The sequence below is a fragment of the Pseudophryne corroboree genome, chromosome 5 (assembly GCF_028390025.1).
Source record: "Pseudophryne corroboree isolate aPseCor3 chromosome 5, aPseCor3.hap2, whole genome shotgun sequence".
Taxonomy (NCBI): Eukaryota; Metazoa; Chordata; class Amphibia; order Anura; family Myobatrachidae; genus Pseudophryne; species Pseudophryne corroboree.
In genome coordinates, this window is record NC_086448.1 from 271,793,513 (window position 1) to 271,806,358 (window position 12,846).

Consider the following 12,846-nt stretch of genomic DNA (forward strand, 5'->3'; position numbering starts at 1 on the left):
CTCCCTTTGACATTCTCCATGGTAACAGTTCTCTTCCCCCAGCCAGCGCTGCCATACGCTCCCTGTTGTTTTGTCCCTGGGCTTCCCCTCGCTGGTATTACACTTGCTCCGCAGCGGCAACTCAGGTCTCAGCGTCGCTGATGCCGCGCTCCCCCTTTGCTATTTTCTTGTGCATGCGCACATGCCACAGCTTGGGATGTCTGAGTGGCCGCGGCCGAAAAGAGGCGGAACAAGTGTAATTCCAGCGAGGGGAGGCCCGGGGAGAAAACAATGGGTAGCGTATGTTAGCGCCGCCTGGGGGAGGAGAACTGTTACCGTAGAGAATGTCAAAGGGAGAGGAGAGGAGGCTTTAATCTGCCGTCGCCGCTGCCTGTCATACAGTGACAGGCACAGCAGCCGGCAGCAGGGGGGGGACAGGACGGCGCAGCAGCGGGGATGCAGTACAGGGAAAGCGCCTCTCCTCCCTGGCGCCTACCTGCATTGCATCCCTTTGCTGAGCGGGTAGCGCCGGGCCTGGGTGTCTCCCAAGTATGCGGGGGTGTCTCCCAAGAGAGATAGTAGGTTTGCTACTTGATAGTAGGTTTGCTACATTTAAAATACAGACAGGTCAAAATACCGACATGCGTTTTTCGTTGTTTTTGTGTGTGTATGTCTACATAGGTCGACATGGACACCATATAAGTGTACCGCTGCGCTCGGCGTGCTTCGGGCACTGGTATATTCCCCCTCCAGGTCCACTGGGATGGTAAAGTATGAACAAGTCGGTTTCAATGAAAAAAATAATGAAAACCTCATGTCGGTATTTTGACTTGTCGGCATTTTACATGTCGGTATTTTGACCTTGTCGGTATTTTAAATGTCGGTATTTTGACCATGTCGGTATTTTGACCTTGTCGGGATTTTGACCGTCGGTCAATTGGTGTCGGGATTTCGACCGTCGGGATTTTGATTGGAGGTAAATTGACTGCATCCCGTTATGTGGTGCATACTGTATTTCTTATGTGACTCCCACAAATGCTTTTTTCACATGTAAGGCTGTAAGAATAGATTTAGTGTCATGACTTGTGCAATAGTGGTATGTCACCAGACAAATCAGACTCAAATGCTGTGCTAGAAATTATATTATTATTCCCTTCATTCAATTAATTAATTGATTAATTAATTAATTAATTAGTGTTTGTTTTGTTTTTGAATAACAAATGATGCAACTGAAACCAATTATCGGATTCTGCCTTTTATAAATAGGATGTAACAGAAATAAAACAAGTTGAACCATTGATTTAGAAAGTTTGAAAGCATTTGTTAATTCATGAATGAGCAGGAACGATGTGTATCACATTGTGCCTAGTTTTATTCATCATGCTGTTTTATTGTTATATACAGCACTAGACTTTTCCCTCTTGTTTTTAGAGGCGATACCAGTCACCTGAACAGCAGGAGGTGTGTGCAATTCTAACACTGACCCACTAGGTGGCGCCTGACAGCGATCCTGCCCCTGGAAGTACACTGACCGTGCAAAGGGAGCTGTAATGAATGACAAGCTCGCTGGATGTCGACAAGGCAACCTCTCCTAATACACACATAGAAGCGGCAATGGAAGGAAAGAGCTCAGCTGGTCTACAGCCAGGGGGCGACCACTTCTATTACTTTGCTTATGGGAGCAACCTGCTAAAAGAGCGGATCCTTCTAGACAACCCGTCTGCTGCATTCCACTCCATAGCCATGCTCAAGGTGCCATTAAAATGTTATATACTGTACATCTCTTCTACAAGCGCTGCACTTCTAATGCAGTAGAGGCTTGTGTAGTCCTGTGTCCCATTGAGCTGATGTAGATTGCAGTGTACTGTGGTGTGTGGGCTGCCATCTGGTGCAGCGTTCTCTCTCTCTCTCTCTCTCTCCCCATGCTGATGAAGGAAGTGACTGTCCTGCCTTCATGATGACTCAGCAGCTGCTATTTCCTTCTTTACTTGTAACTACAGCATCATGAGTTGCATTTGTTACTATGATGTAATAATTGTATCTACTAAATGCAACATGTTTATTATTTGGTTTGTGTTCTGTGATTAGAAATTGCAGGTGACACACCTGGAGTGGAAGCAGAATTTCTCATGTCAGTAAGAAGCAGCTGTTATCTGCATTTCATTCGTATCAGTAAATTCCATCCCCTCTAGATCAAAACTGATCCTATCCTTAGAACCCCTCATTTGGTGTGTTGTCAGTATATCCACAGTGGCTATGCCAATGGTGGTCATTCCGAGTTGATCGCTCGCTAGCAGTTTGTAGCAGCCGTGCAAACGCTATGCCGCCGCCCACTGGGAGTGTATTTTAGCTTAGCAGAAGTGCGAACGGATGTATCGCAGAGCGGCTACAAAGATTTATTGTGCAGTTTCAAAGTAGCTCAAAACCTACTCTGCGCTTGCGATCACTTCAGACTGTTCAGTTCCTGTTTTGACGTCACAATCCCGCCCTGCGTTCGCCCAGCCACGCCTGCGTTTTTCCGAACACTCACTGAAAACGGTCAGTTGACACCCAGAAACGCCCACTTCATGTCAATCACTCTGCGGCTACCAGTGCGACTGAAATGCTTCGCTAGACCCTGTGTGAAACTACATCGTTCATTGTGCCCGTACGACGCGCGTGCGCATTGCGCCGCATACGCATGCGCAGAACTGCCGTTTTTAGCCTGATCACTGCACTGCGAACAAATGCAGCTAGCGATCAACGCGGAATGACCACCCATATGAGAATGCTGACACCACTCATTTTGTTAGACCTTCTGAAACAATTAAGTATGACAAATATATGCAAAAAAATAGAAGAAAATCAGGAAGTGGCAAATCTTTTTCACACCATAGTACAGCTGGTAGTGGTGTTGTTAAACTTAAGACCCTTTACATGGGATTAAGGCTTCAACCCTGCTTTTTATAGGTTTCCACAATGTTTCGGAGGATGGTTTTGGTTTTACCAATCCAATTTATCCTTGTCTTGTATGAGGAGCATTTTGGATTCTGCCATTTACATTTCATTTACTGCCATGGCATGGAATGCCCACTAATCTGTACTGCCAGCTATTAGCTATTACACTCATCCATTCTGAACCCCAGGAAGTGCTCCCTAGGGCCTTCTTCAGGTTGTTTGGCTCCAGGATGCTGGGCACCAGGAACCAATGCCGACAGTTCTCCTTATGGGATGCGGTCAATTTACCTACAATCAAAATCCAGACGGTCAAAATGCGGACAACCATTGACCGACAGTCAAAATACTGACATTTGAAATACCGACAAGGACATAATACCGACATTTAAAATGTCGACGAGTCAAAAAGTCAACATTCATTTTTCATGATTTTTTCATTGAAACCGACTTGTTTATACTTTACCATCCCAGTGGACCTGGAAGGGGAATATAATAGTGTGCCGAGCGAGGGGACGCGGTACATTTATATGGTGTCCATGTGGACCTATGTCAACATACACACAAAAAAAAAATGAAAAACTCTTGTCGACTTTTTGACATTTGAAAATGTCGATATTTTGACCTTGTCTGAATTTTATATGTCGGTATTTCACCTTGTTGGTATTTTGACCTTGTCGTGATTTTGACAGTCGGTCAATTGATGTCGGGATTTTGATTGTAGGTATTTAATACTGATCCCCTCCTGCTGTTATAGGTCTATGCTTTAATTTTTGCACTTTGCCTCCTAGGTTTCCCGGGAGGGGTGGTTTTCAGTTTGCCGGCGGCCGAGCTCCCGACGACCAGCATACTGGTGCCGGAATCCCGACCGCCGGCATACGGACAGCTTTTCTCCCTCTTGGGGGTCCACGACCCCCCTGGAGCCACGACCCCCCTGGAGGGAGAATAGATAGCGTGGCGCACGTAGCGCGCCACCGTGCCCGCAAGGGGCTCATTTGCGCTCGCCCAGCTGTCAGTATGCCAACGGTCGGGTATCCGGCGCCGGTATGCTGGCCGCCGGCATAACATACTACACCCCCCAGGAGATTGCATGTCTTCAGAGTTAAGCAAAACATTTGGAGGTCTGGCTTCTGCACTGCAGTCACAGAACTTGAGATCAGAATGGGATGGCCAACTGCCAGTGGGCATTTCAGTTCAGACTTGCCTCAGGCGTGCCTACACAGCATTAGTTTTCTATTGCAGGTGCTTTTCACATTGATACCTACCCATTTTTGTACTCACTGGGGGCAGCACACAAGTATACGCATCCGGGTTCTATAATTGTGAATACTTTAAGTCACAAAAACCTTTCATAAATGGCCATAATGACACAAATGGAGCCAGCTGTGCAATCATTAGGAAAAGGTGAATGGGTGTAGCTCTGGCAGGAGGTAAACTTCAATGGGAAGAACAATGATACCCCTTTCACACAGAATGTGAAATTTCCGGATGAAGCGGTTCCACCTGGTAATTTCATGAAAAACACGGGTCCTTTTTCTGTGTGAAAGGGTCGATCCAGGTTTAAATTCCCGGGACTTCTACCCTGGAATTTTGACCCGGGTTCACTCTTTCACACAGACAAAATACTTGTGTTGATCTGCAAATTACTGGGTCGAAATTCTCGACCCGGTAATTTGCTTGTCTGTGTGAAAGGGGGGTCAGGCAGGGACCGGCAAAACTACCTGGGATTGAAATGCCGGGTAATTGCCGGGACTTTCAGACTTTTCTATCTGAAAGTTGTATAAATAAAATCCAATTTTACAAACAATATGATTTAATGTCTAGTTTGGGCCTTTTCAAATACCCAAAGAAAATTTTACACCATTATTCATTTTTCCATTTAAAAAAATAACAGTTTTAGACCTGACCATCCTGACCATGGCATGCGGTCAGTTTTCATTGGCCCACTGCATCCCCTTACTGGAGCCTGGTATTTCATGCTCATAGAGTTTTCTCTGCTGCTCTTCTATTACTATAGCGTAAAGGGCCCTACACACTGGCCGACATGACTGCACGATATGAACGATCTCGTTCATTAATGAACGAGATAACATTCATATCGTGCAGTGTGGAGGCTCCAGTGATGAACGACGCGTGGCCCCGCGCTCGTTCATCGCTGGTCCCCCGTCGGCTGTGCATGCAGGCCAATATGGACGATCTCGTCCATATTTGCCTGCACTTCAATGAAGCCGGGTGACGGGGGGAGTGAAGAAACTTCACTCCCCCCGTCATTGCCCCTCCGCCGCTGGGTCGCTCGTCGGCCGTATCCGCCGTCGGGCAGCTCGGCGGCGGATCGGCCAGTGTGTAGGGCCTATAAGACTACATAGATTATTTCCTTTTTTAATATGGTTGTACAAATCTTTAAAATGAACTGCAGTGGGGGCTGAGGGTGTGATGGGCAATAATAGTTTGCAGTCTCTGTGATTGCAGCTTCTCCTTGGGTTGTAGCCTCACTGTGATTCTCATCCTGGGCAAGTTGATGAATGGTAAAGTAATGGGGATAAACTGCTGCATGGGGCAGACCCCACAGCTCCTCTGAGGGCATCAATTGGTGAGGCTCGTTTCACTGTACCCAATAGTACAGCTTTAAAATGTTGTGATGTGACATGAATGGAGATGTTTATGAAACATAGCCCAAAATATCAAGTACTTGAACCATGGGCCAGACTTAGAGGTTAACACAAATGTTGCTGCGCAGTGGCTGTGCGACAGTATTTAAATACCGCAGGAGGTGTCAAAATGGAGGCGACATATCTTCATTTTGTGCAATGCTCCTACTCCACAACCCAGAACAGCAGCAACATGTCAGTCATGCTGCAGATTACAGCGCACTGCTACTTACGTCATGTGCAGTCTTCAAAACATTGCCTTTCTGTGTAACAGTCGGAAAGGAGTCCACCTATGAATAAGCCCCCATGTTTATGAAAGCAATACCCAACAAAGCCAATGAGTTCTGTAGTAATATGTTCAATGAAATATAAGAAAATGCTATTTTCTTATTATACAGTTGTGCTCATAAGTTTACATACCCTAGCAGAATTTGTGATTTTCTGGCCATTTGTCAGAGAATATGAATGATAACTCACAAACTTTTCTTTCACTCATGGTTAGTGGTTGGGTGAAGCCATTTATTGTCAAACAACTGTGTTTACTCTTTTTAACTCATAATGACATCAGAAATTACCCAAATGACCCTGATCAAAAGTTTACATACCCTGGAGATTTTGGCCTGATAACATGCACACAAGTTGACACAAACGGGTTTGAATGGCTACTAAAGGTAACCATCCTCACATGTGATCTGTTTGCTTGTAATCAGCTTGTGTGTATAAAAGGTCAGTGAGTTTCTGGACTCCTGAAAGACCCTTGCATCTTTCATCCAGTGCTGCACTGACGTGTCTGGATTCTGAGTCATGGGGAAAGCAAAAGAATTGTCAAAGGATCTGTGGGAAAAGGTAATTGAACTTTATAAAACAGGAAAGGGATATAAAAAGATATCCAAGCAATTGAGAATGCCAATCAGCAGTGTTCAAACTCTAATTAAGAAGTGGAAAATGAGGGATTCTGTGGAAACCAAATCACAGTCAGGTAGACCAACCAAAATTTCAGCCACAACTGCCAGGAAAATTGTTCTGGATGCAAAGAAAAATTTACAAATAACTTCAGCTGAAATACAGGACTCTGAAAAAAAGTAGTGTGGTTGTTTCAAGATGCACAATAAGGAGGCATTTGAAGAAAAATGGGCTGCATGGTCGAGTCGCCAGAAGAAAGCCATTACTACGCAAATGCCACAAAGCATTCTGCTTACAATACTCCAAACAGCACATAGACAAGCCTCAAAACTATGGGAACAAAGTCATTTGGAGTGATGAGACCAAAATTGAACTTTTTGGCCACAACCGTAAACGTTACATTTGGAGAGGAGTCAACAAGGCCTATGATGAAAGGTACACCATTCCTACTGTGGAACACGGAGGTGGATCGCTGATGTTTTGGGGATGTGTGAGCTACAAAGGCACTGGAAACTTGGTCAAAATTGATGGCAAGATGAATGCAGCATGTTATCAGAAAATACTGGAGGAAAATTTGCACTCATCAGCCCGGAAGCTGCGCATGGGACGTACTTAGACGTTCCAACATGACAGTGATCCAAAACACAAGTCCAAGTCGACCTGTCATTGGCTACAGCAGAATAAAGTGAAGTTTCTGGAGTGGCCATCTCAGTCTCCTGACCTCAATATCATTGAGCCACTCTAGGGAGATCTCAAAATGTGCAGTTCATGCAAGACAGCCTAAGAATTTACAGGAACTGGAGGCTTTTTGCCAAGAAGAATGGACAGCTTTACCATCTGAGAAAATAAAGAGCCTCATCCACAACTACCACAAAAGACTTCAAGCTGTCATTGATGTTAAAGGAGGCAATACACGGTATTAAGAACTGGCGTATGTAAACTTTTGATCAGGGTCATTTGGGTAGTTTCTGTTGTCATTATGATTTAAAAATAGTAAACACAGTTGATTGACAATAAATGGCTTCACCCAACCACTAACCATGAGTGAAAGAAAAGTTTGTGAGTTATCATTCATATTCTCTGACAAATGGCCAGAAAATCACAAATTCTGCTAGGGTATGTAAACTTATGAGCACTACTGTATTTATACAGAATCTTTGTATTGTAGTAATTTAGATTAACATTTGATACTGTAACATTAATCACAATGCTGAAATAGTAAAATCTAAGGTAAAAACAGACTTGCTTTTACCATCCATATTGAGAGCTGGTCACATCGTTACATGAATCTTATGGGCGGATTCAGAGTGGACGCAATGTCGGTGTTTTATGCTGTGGAACTTTTTTTCTTGACACTGCGTATGCACTATGCATGTGCCACAATGGTCTTGCGACTGTGGTCGGAGTGAGGTTATATTCACAAAGTGAGTGACAGGGAGCATTTGTGGGAGATAATGGGCGAGTGGCAACTCAAATGCAGGCATGTCATGACCGTTTTGGGGGGGTGTTACAGCATGTGACTGCGATCCTGTATGCAGTAAACATGGCTCCAGAGTTTTACTTGCAATGGCCGTTCTGCGCCACCATACGGTTACATAGAAGATTGGTCATCTACCGATGTGTCTGATGGTTGCGTCTTGGTGGAAAAGCTGCAGATCTGAGACATCTCAGTCCAAATCCTGGAGGCATGCTTTCACACAGCCACTGCGTGCGGAATCACAGCGACAATGGCATTTGTGCCCTTGTCTGAACAGGGATAGGTTTGAGTGACCGGCGGTTGAGAGACCGATGGTCACCATACCGATGTCATCCCTACTTTCAGGTGGCTGTTGGGAGGGGGGGGCGAGCGCAACAGCAGCCACGCAGCGGGCTCGGTGGCTCGCTGCGCTCTCCACAGGTTCTATTCCCACTCTATGGGTGTCATGGATGCCGATGAGTGGGAATAGTCCCTGAAGGGCTATTCGCCGGTCGGGATCCCGGCGTCGTTATAGTGACCGGCATCCCGTCACAACCAGGCCCTAAATTACAACTTAATTATTAGTTTCTTGGCAGAATAGGCATTTTACATATGGGCAAAGTTCTGTTGATAGTACCGGTGTTGTTTTGCCATTATGCATTTTGTGGAATTTACAGGGCGGAATGCATCATTCATTGAGTGGTGGAGTAGAGAGAGATAAAGTACAACCAACAAGCTCCATTTTTCAAACATAGCCTGTAACATGGAGCTGATGAAGAATATGCCGCTGTGGAGAGAGCTACGATGACTGCACCCAATTCATTCTACTGTATAGAGTGTTTGGTGTAGCACTGGGAACAATTTATGCCAAAGATCTGAACGCTTTCCCTGCATTTGTTAATTTGTAGAACCCAAGACAAGTACAGCACTCTTCTCTTTTTAGTAAGCTAATATAAATTAAGACTAATTTTTGAGCATATGATTTATTGGCCAAAGAAGTATTGGAACCATGTCTGATGAATGGATTGTAAGCTGCTGTCATCCAGTATTTGCATACTATGGTGGAATCATATTTCACAGTTCTCATCTCTATATTTCAGGACCACAAGCTTGCATTTGGCACCCACAATGGCAACCGGAACTCTCGATGGCATGGAGGAGTAGCTACTGTCATTGAGAGTAAGGGAGATGAAGTCTGGGGAGTTGTGTGGAAAATGGACATTTCCAGCTTGGATTCTTTGGACATGTAAGGACCACTTACAGGGACCACTCACAATACTGCCCTTATTTTAAAGTTACTTGAGTTATTGATACTGTTGATGTCTTAAATTGCTATATATAACAGTTTATCACCTCTTAGTACTCTACTGATCTTTACTTACAAGGAATTCCAATACTTTCCTCTGATTACTTTGCTTAAATAGCATGTTGCTTTAAACATATTGCCTCTATTGAACGTACATTACAATTCTTATTTTTATACTTTCTAGCCAGGAGGGTGTTGGAGGTGGGGTTTATCAACCGATAGAGATCAACGTTCAGACATCAGAAGGAGATCTTGTCTGCCGGTGTTATCAGATGAATAAATATGTTTATGGACTGACATCTCCTCAGTACAAGCAGGTAATCGCTACATTAAATTCTAATAACGTAGCTAGAAAAGTAAGACCTTTCTATAAAATAAGAAAGTAATACAAGAAACCTGAACCCTTCACCATGACCCTATCCACCTAGTATATAATCACCTGCTCCTGAACATTCCAGTAATTTTCCTGTTGTAATTAGGATCTGAGAAGTTTAGAGTCTATCTAGGATTTTACACTTTTCAGTTGTTATTTTTTGAGGAATTCATTGCTAACTACTCAAGTTAGTGTTTTTTAACTTTAACCTAATTGTTTTTTTTCTCTGGCTATTTGTCTCTCTCTCTCTCTGTCTCTCTCTCACCCAACTTTCTCACCTGTCTAATCTCTCATCCATTCTGTAATAGTTAATTTTCAACCCCTGTACTGCATTGTTGGGAATCCAATCTCCTCCAACGGGTCACATGACCCATCCATGTAGATTATGTGATGGGACAGAATTGAGTTCCAATCTATTGAACACCGCCGTTTACAGAAGTCTGTATGGCTAGATTGTTACTATGGAATTACAATATACAATATCTATGTTCCTTGATATACAGATTAATATTAAATGTATTTTATTTTGTTTGATACACTGTATACAGTAATTTACTGTATTGAGATTTTCTGATATTATGATAAGAGATGTGATATGGTATATTATTTAACAATCTATTATTTAACTATGGGAATGTGTAGTGACAATGCGGCTACTCTTACTAAATATAGTATACATTTTATGGTCCAAAGACACTTAAGGTGTGCCGATCCACACCTTATGTTTTTTTAGGCTAAAGGAAGGATCCTTTTGGTGCAGGTTCTACTGATTGAAAATCCAGTACCATTTACAATTACATCCCCGCTGTACAGTCCACAAATATCCTCACATATTTTCTCTTTCTTCACTTTCCCATCCTCCTGACCCCTGGCCAACATCACTATTTGATCATATCATACAGCCCACCAATAACCTTTGCAATCTGGTGGACAGTTATTCCATAGATAGCACCTATCCTTGTGTATCAGTGCCTATTTCCCTATAGATTGTAAGCTTGCGAGCAGGGCCTTCCTACCACTATAGCTAGGTACACACTATACAATTATCTGGCAGATAATATGCCAGATCTGGCTGGTTGAAATGAAAATCTGGTAATTGATGAGAGCAAATTACAATCCATCATTTGTTCCCAAACACTGGAAAACGAACAGAACCTGTCATTCATACAAATTGGTTAAACACAAATTTAACCAACTTGGATGAATGACTGTTTTTAACAGTTTTGCAGTGTTTGGGAACAAATGATGGATTGTAATTTGCTCTCATTTATTAGCAGATTTTCATTCCAACCAGCTAGATCTGGCAGATTATCTGACAGATAATTGTATAGTGTGTACCTATCTTAACTCTATTTGTTATTACCCAGTTTAGTTTTATCATTGTTGTTTCCAATGTTATGTAATGAGCTATATAAGAAACTGTTAAATAAATAAATAATAAATAAATAATTAGAAATGGCTTTGAAGTTTATGAAGGAGAAGGTGAACTGTATAGCCGGTAGCATTCCATTCTTTGTGTGTGTCAAAAGCCAAAATGCCTTTTGACTTTTGACACGCACAGTCAAAGAATGGAATGCTGCTGCTCTGACTATATAGTTCACCTTCTCCTTCACAAATTTTGAAGCTACTGTATTTGTAATTATTTATTTGTGTATTATTTATTTATTAACAATTTCTTATATAGCACAGCACTGAGGTCATGGGTTCAATTCCCACCTTGGCCCTAACTGTGTGGAGTTTGTATATTCTCCCTGTACTTGTCTGGGTTTCCTCCGGGTACTCCGGTTTCCTACCACAATCCAAAAATATACTGGCAGATTAATTGGTTCCCAACAAAATTAACCCTAGCGTGAATGTGTCTGTGTGTACACGTGGAAGGGAATATAGATTGTAAGCTCCACTGGGACAGGGACTGATCTGAATGGGCAAATATTCTCTGTAAAGTGCTGCGGAATATGTGTGCACTATATAAATAACTAGTAATAAATAAATAATAATAAAATAAAGAATGGAATGCCATCACTATGACTATACAGTGTCTTCATTGCGTTAAGAAAAAATTAAGAAAGCACTACTTGGGAAAAACATTGGCGTAAACAAGGCTGAAGCAGTGGGCAGCATGCCCATAAAAATGTGTAACTGGTTTATGCAATACTTCCATATGCCTCATGCAAGTTGATGCTCCCTTTTCACCACTGTAATATTTTAACCTATTGTGATGAATTTTTACATAAACTTTGAAGCCATTTATAATACATGGTATTGACTTTTCAATTGATAGAACCTGTGCTAAAAAAGGATCCTTCCTATCCCAAAGTTACAACAAAAGATTCTGCAACGCTGTCCTTCCTTTAAAAGGCTGCAACGACTACCGCTTGACTCACTAGGACCTTCAGTGAGAGGGTGCGGATCGTTTTTATAAAGCATCCAAAAATAATTGATAGCATGTTTCTCTTGAGAAAAACCACTAATGTTATTCATTGACAGTTCATAAAATACTAGATTATTTTTCTTTTGTTTGCAAGTAAATGTTATTTATCTGTCTTTTCAGTTGCTGATTCTGTTCTTGGCTAATAGACAATGTTGTGTTTTGTATAGCTCCATTTAGCTCACCGCATGTCCCTGGGGCATAGGCTAATTTGTTTTGTGTATCCACAGGTCATGTGCATGGGAGCAAAGCAGAACAGATTACCTCTTCAGTACCAAAAGATGTTAAGAGACCTAGAAACCAACAACTACTCAGGCCCAATTCCAATCATGAATAGATTAAAAGAGGCTATACAAGAAGTACAAGAAGACGGATGAGTTGCAGTTTCTTAGTAGTCTCAGTAGTTTTACAGTTTTAACATATATATTTATTCTAGAATCTTTTATTTTATTTTGGGTAAATGTAAAAGATAAAATAAAGATAAGGTTTGTATTTACATATCTTAAGTGTTTCTCATATAATATTTCTCCTCTTATAAACTTCTCTGCTGCTCACTACATTCAGCCGCCCTGTATTAGTGGTTGCTTATTGGGCAAAGTGGTGCAAATAAACCCAAAAACCCACAGAGTACATGTAGCGACATCAAAGCATCTTGCCATGGATTCATACTGCTACTACACAGATCCGAGACCATGCATTACATCGTTAAAAAGTATATTAAGAAAAAAATTTGGGTGGTGAAAACTTTTTATGTTAAGTGAGTGGCTGGTTGAGTGTTTGACAATTAGGCCCTTCCAGGGCTGTCTATTCGTATGGGCT

At 42.3% G+C, this 12,846-nt stretch overlaps 1 protein-coding gene across 1 annotated transcript; it reads left to right on the forward strand.

The window, feature by feature from the left end:
- Positions 1-1,397: 1,397 nt before the first annotated feature.
- Positions 1,398-12,527, forward strand: GGCT (gamma-glutamylcyclotransferase). Its single transcript, XM_063922332.1, has 4 exons — positions 1,398-1,731; positions 9,021-9,166; positions 9,411-9,543; positions 12,258-12,527. Exons 1-4 carry the CDS (start codon positions 1,534-1,536, stop codon positions 12,402-12,404), a joined length of 624 nt encoding a protein of 207 aa, XP_063778402.1. The 5' UTR covers positions 1,398-1,533; the 3' UTR covers positions 12,405-12,527.
- The last annotated feature ends 319 nt before the right edge of the window (positions 12,528-12,846 follow it).

Coding starts and splice junctions, on each gene's coding strand:
- GGCT (XM_063922332.1), top strand. CDS start 1,534: ATGACAAGCTCGCTGGATGTCGACAAGGCAACCTCTCCTAATACACAC. Junction 9,167..9,410: donor AGCTTGGATTCTTTGGACAT/GTAAGGACCACT, acceptor TATACTTTCTAG/CCAGGAGGGTGTTGGAGGTG. Junction 9,544..12,257: donor CATCTCCTCAGTACAAGCAG/GTAATCGCTACA, acceptor GTGTATCCACAG/GTCATGTGCATGGGAGCAAA.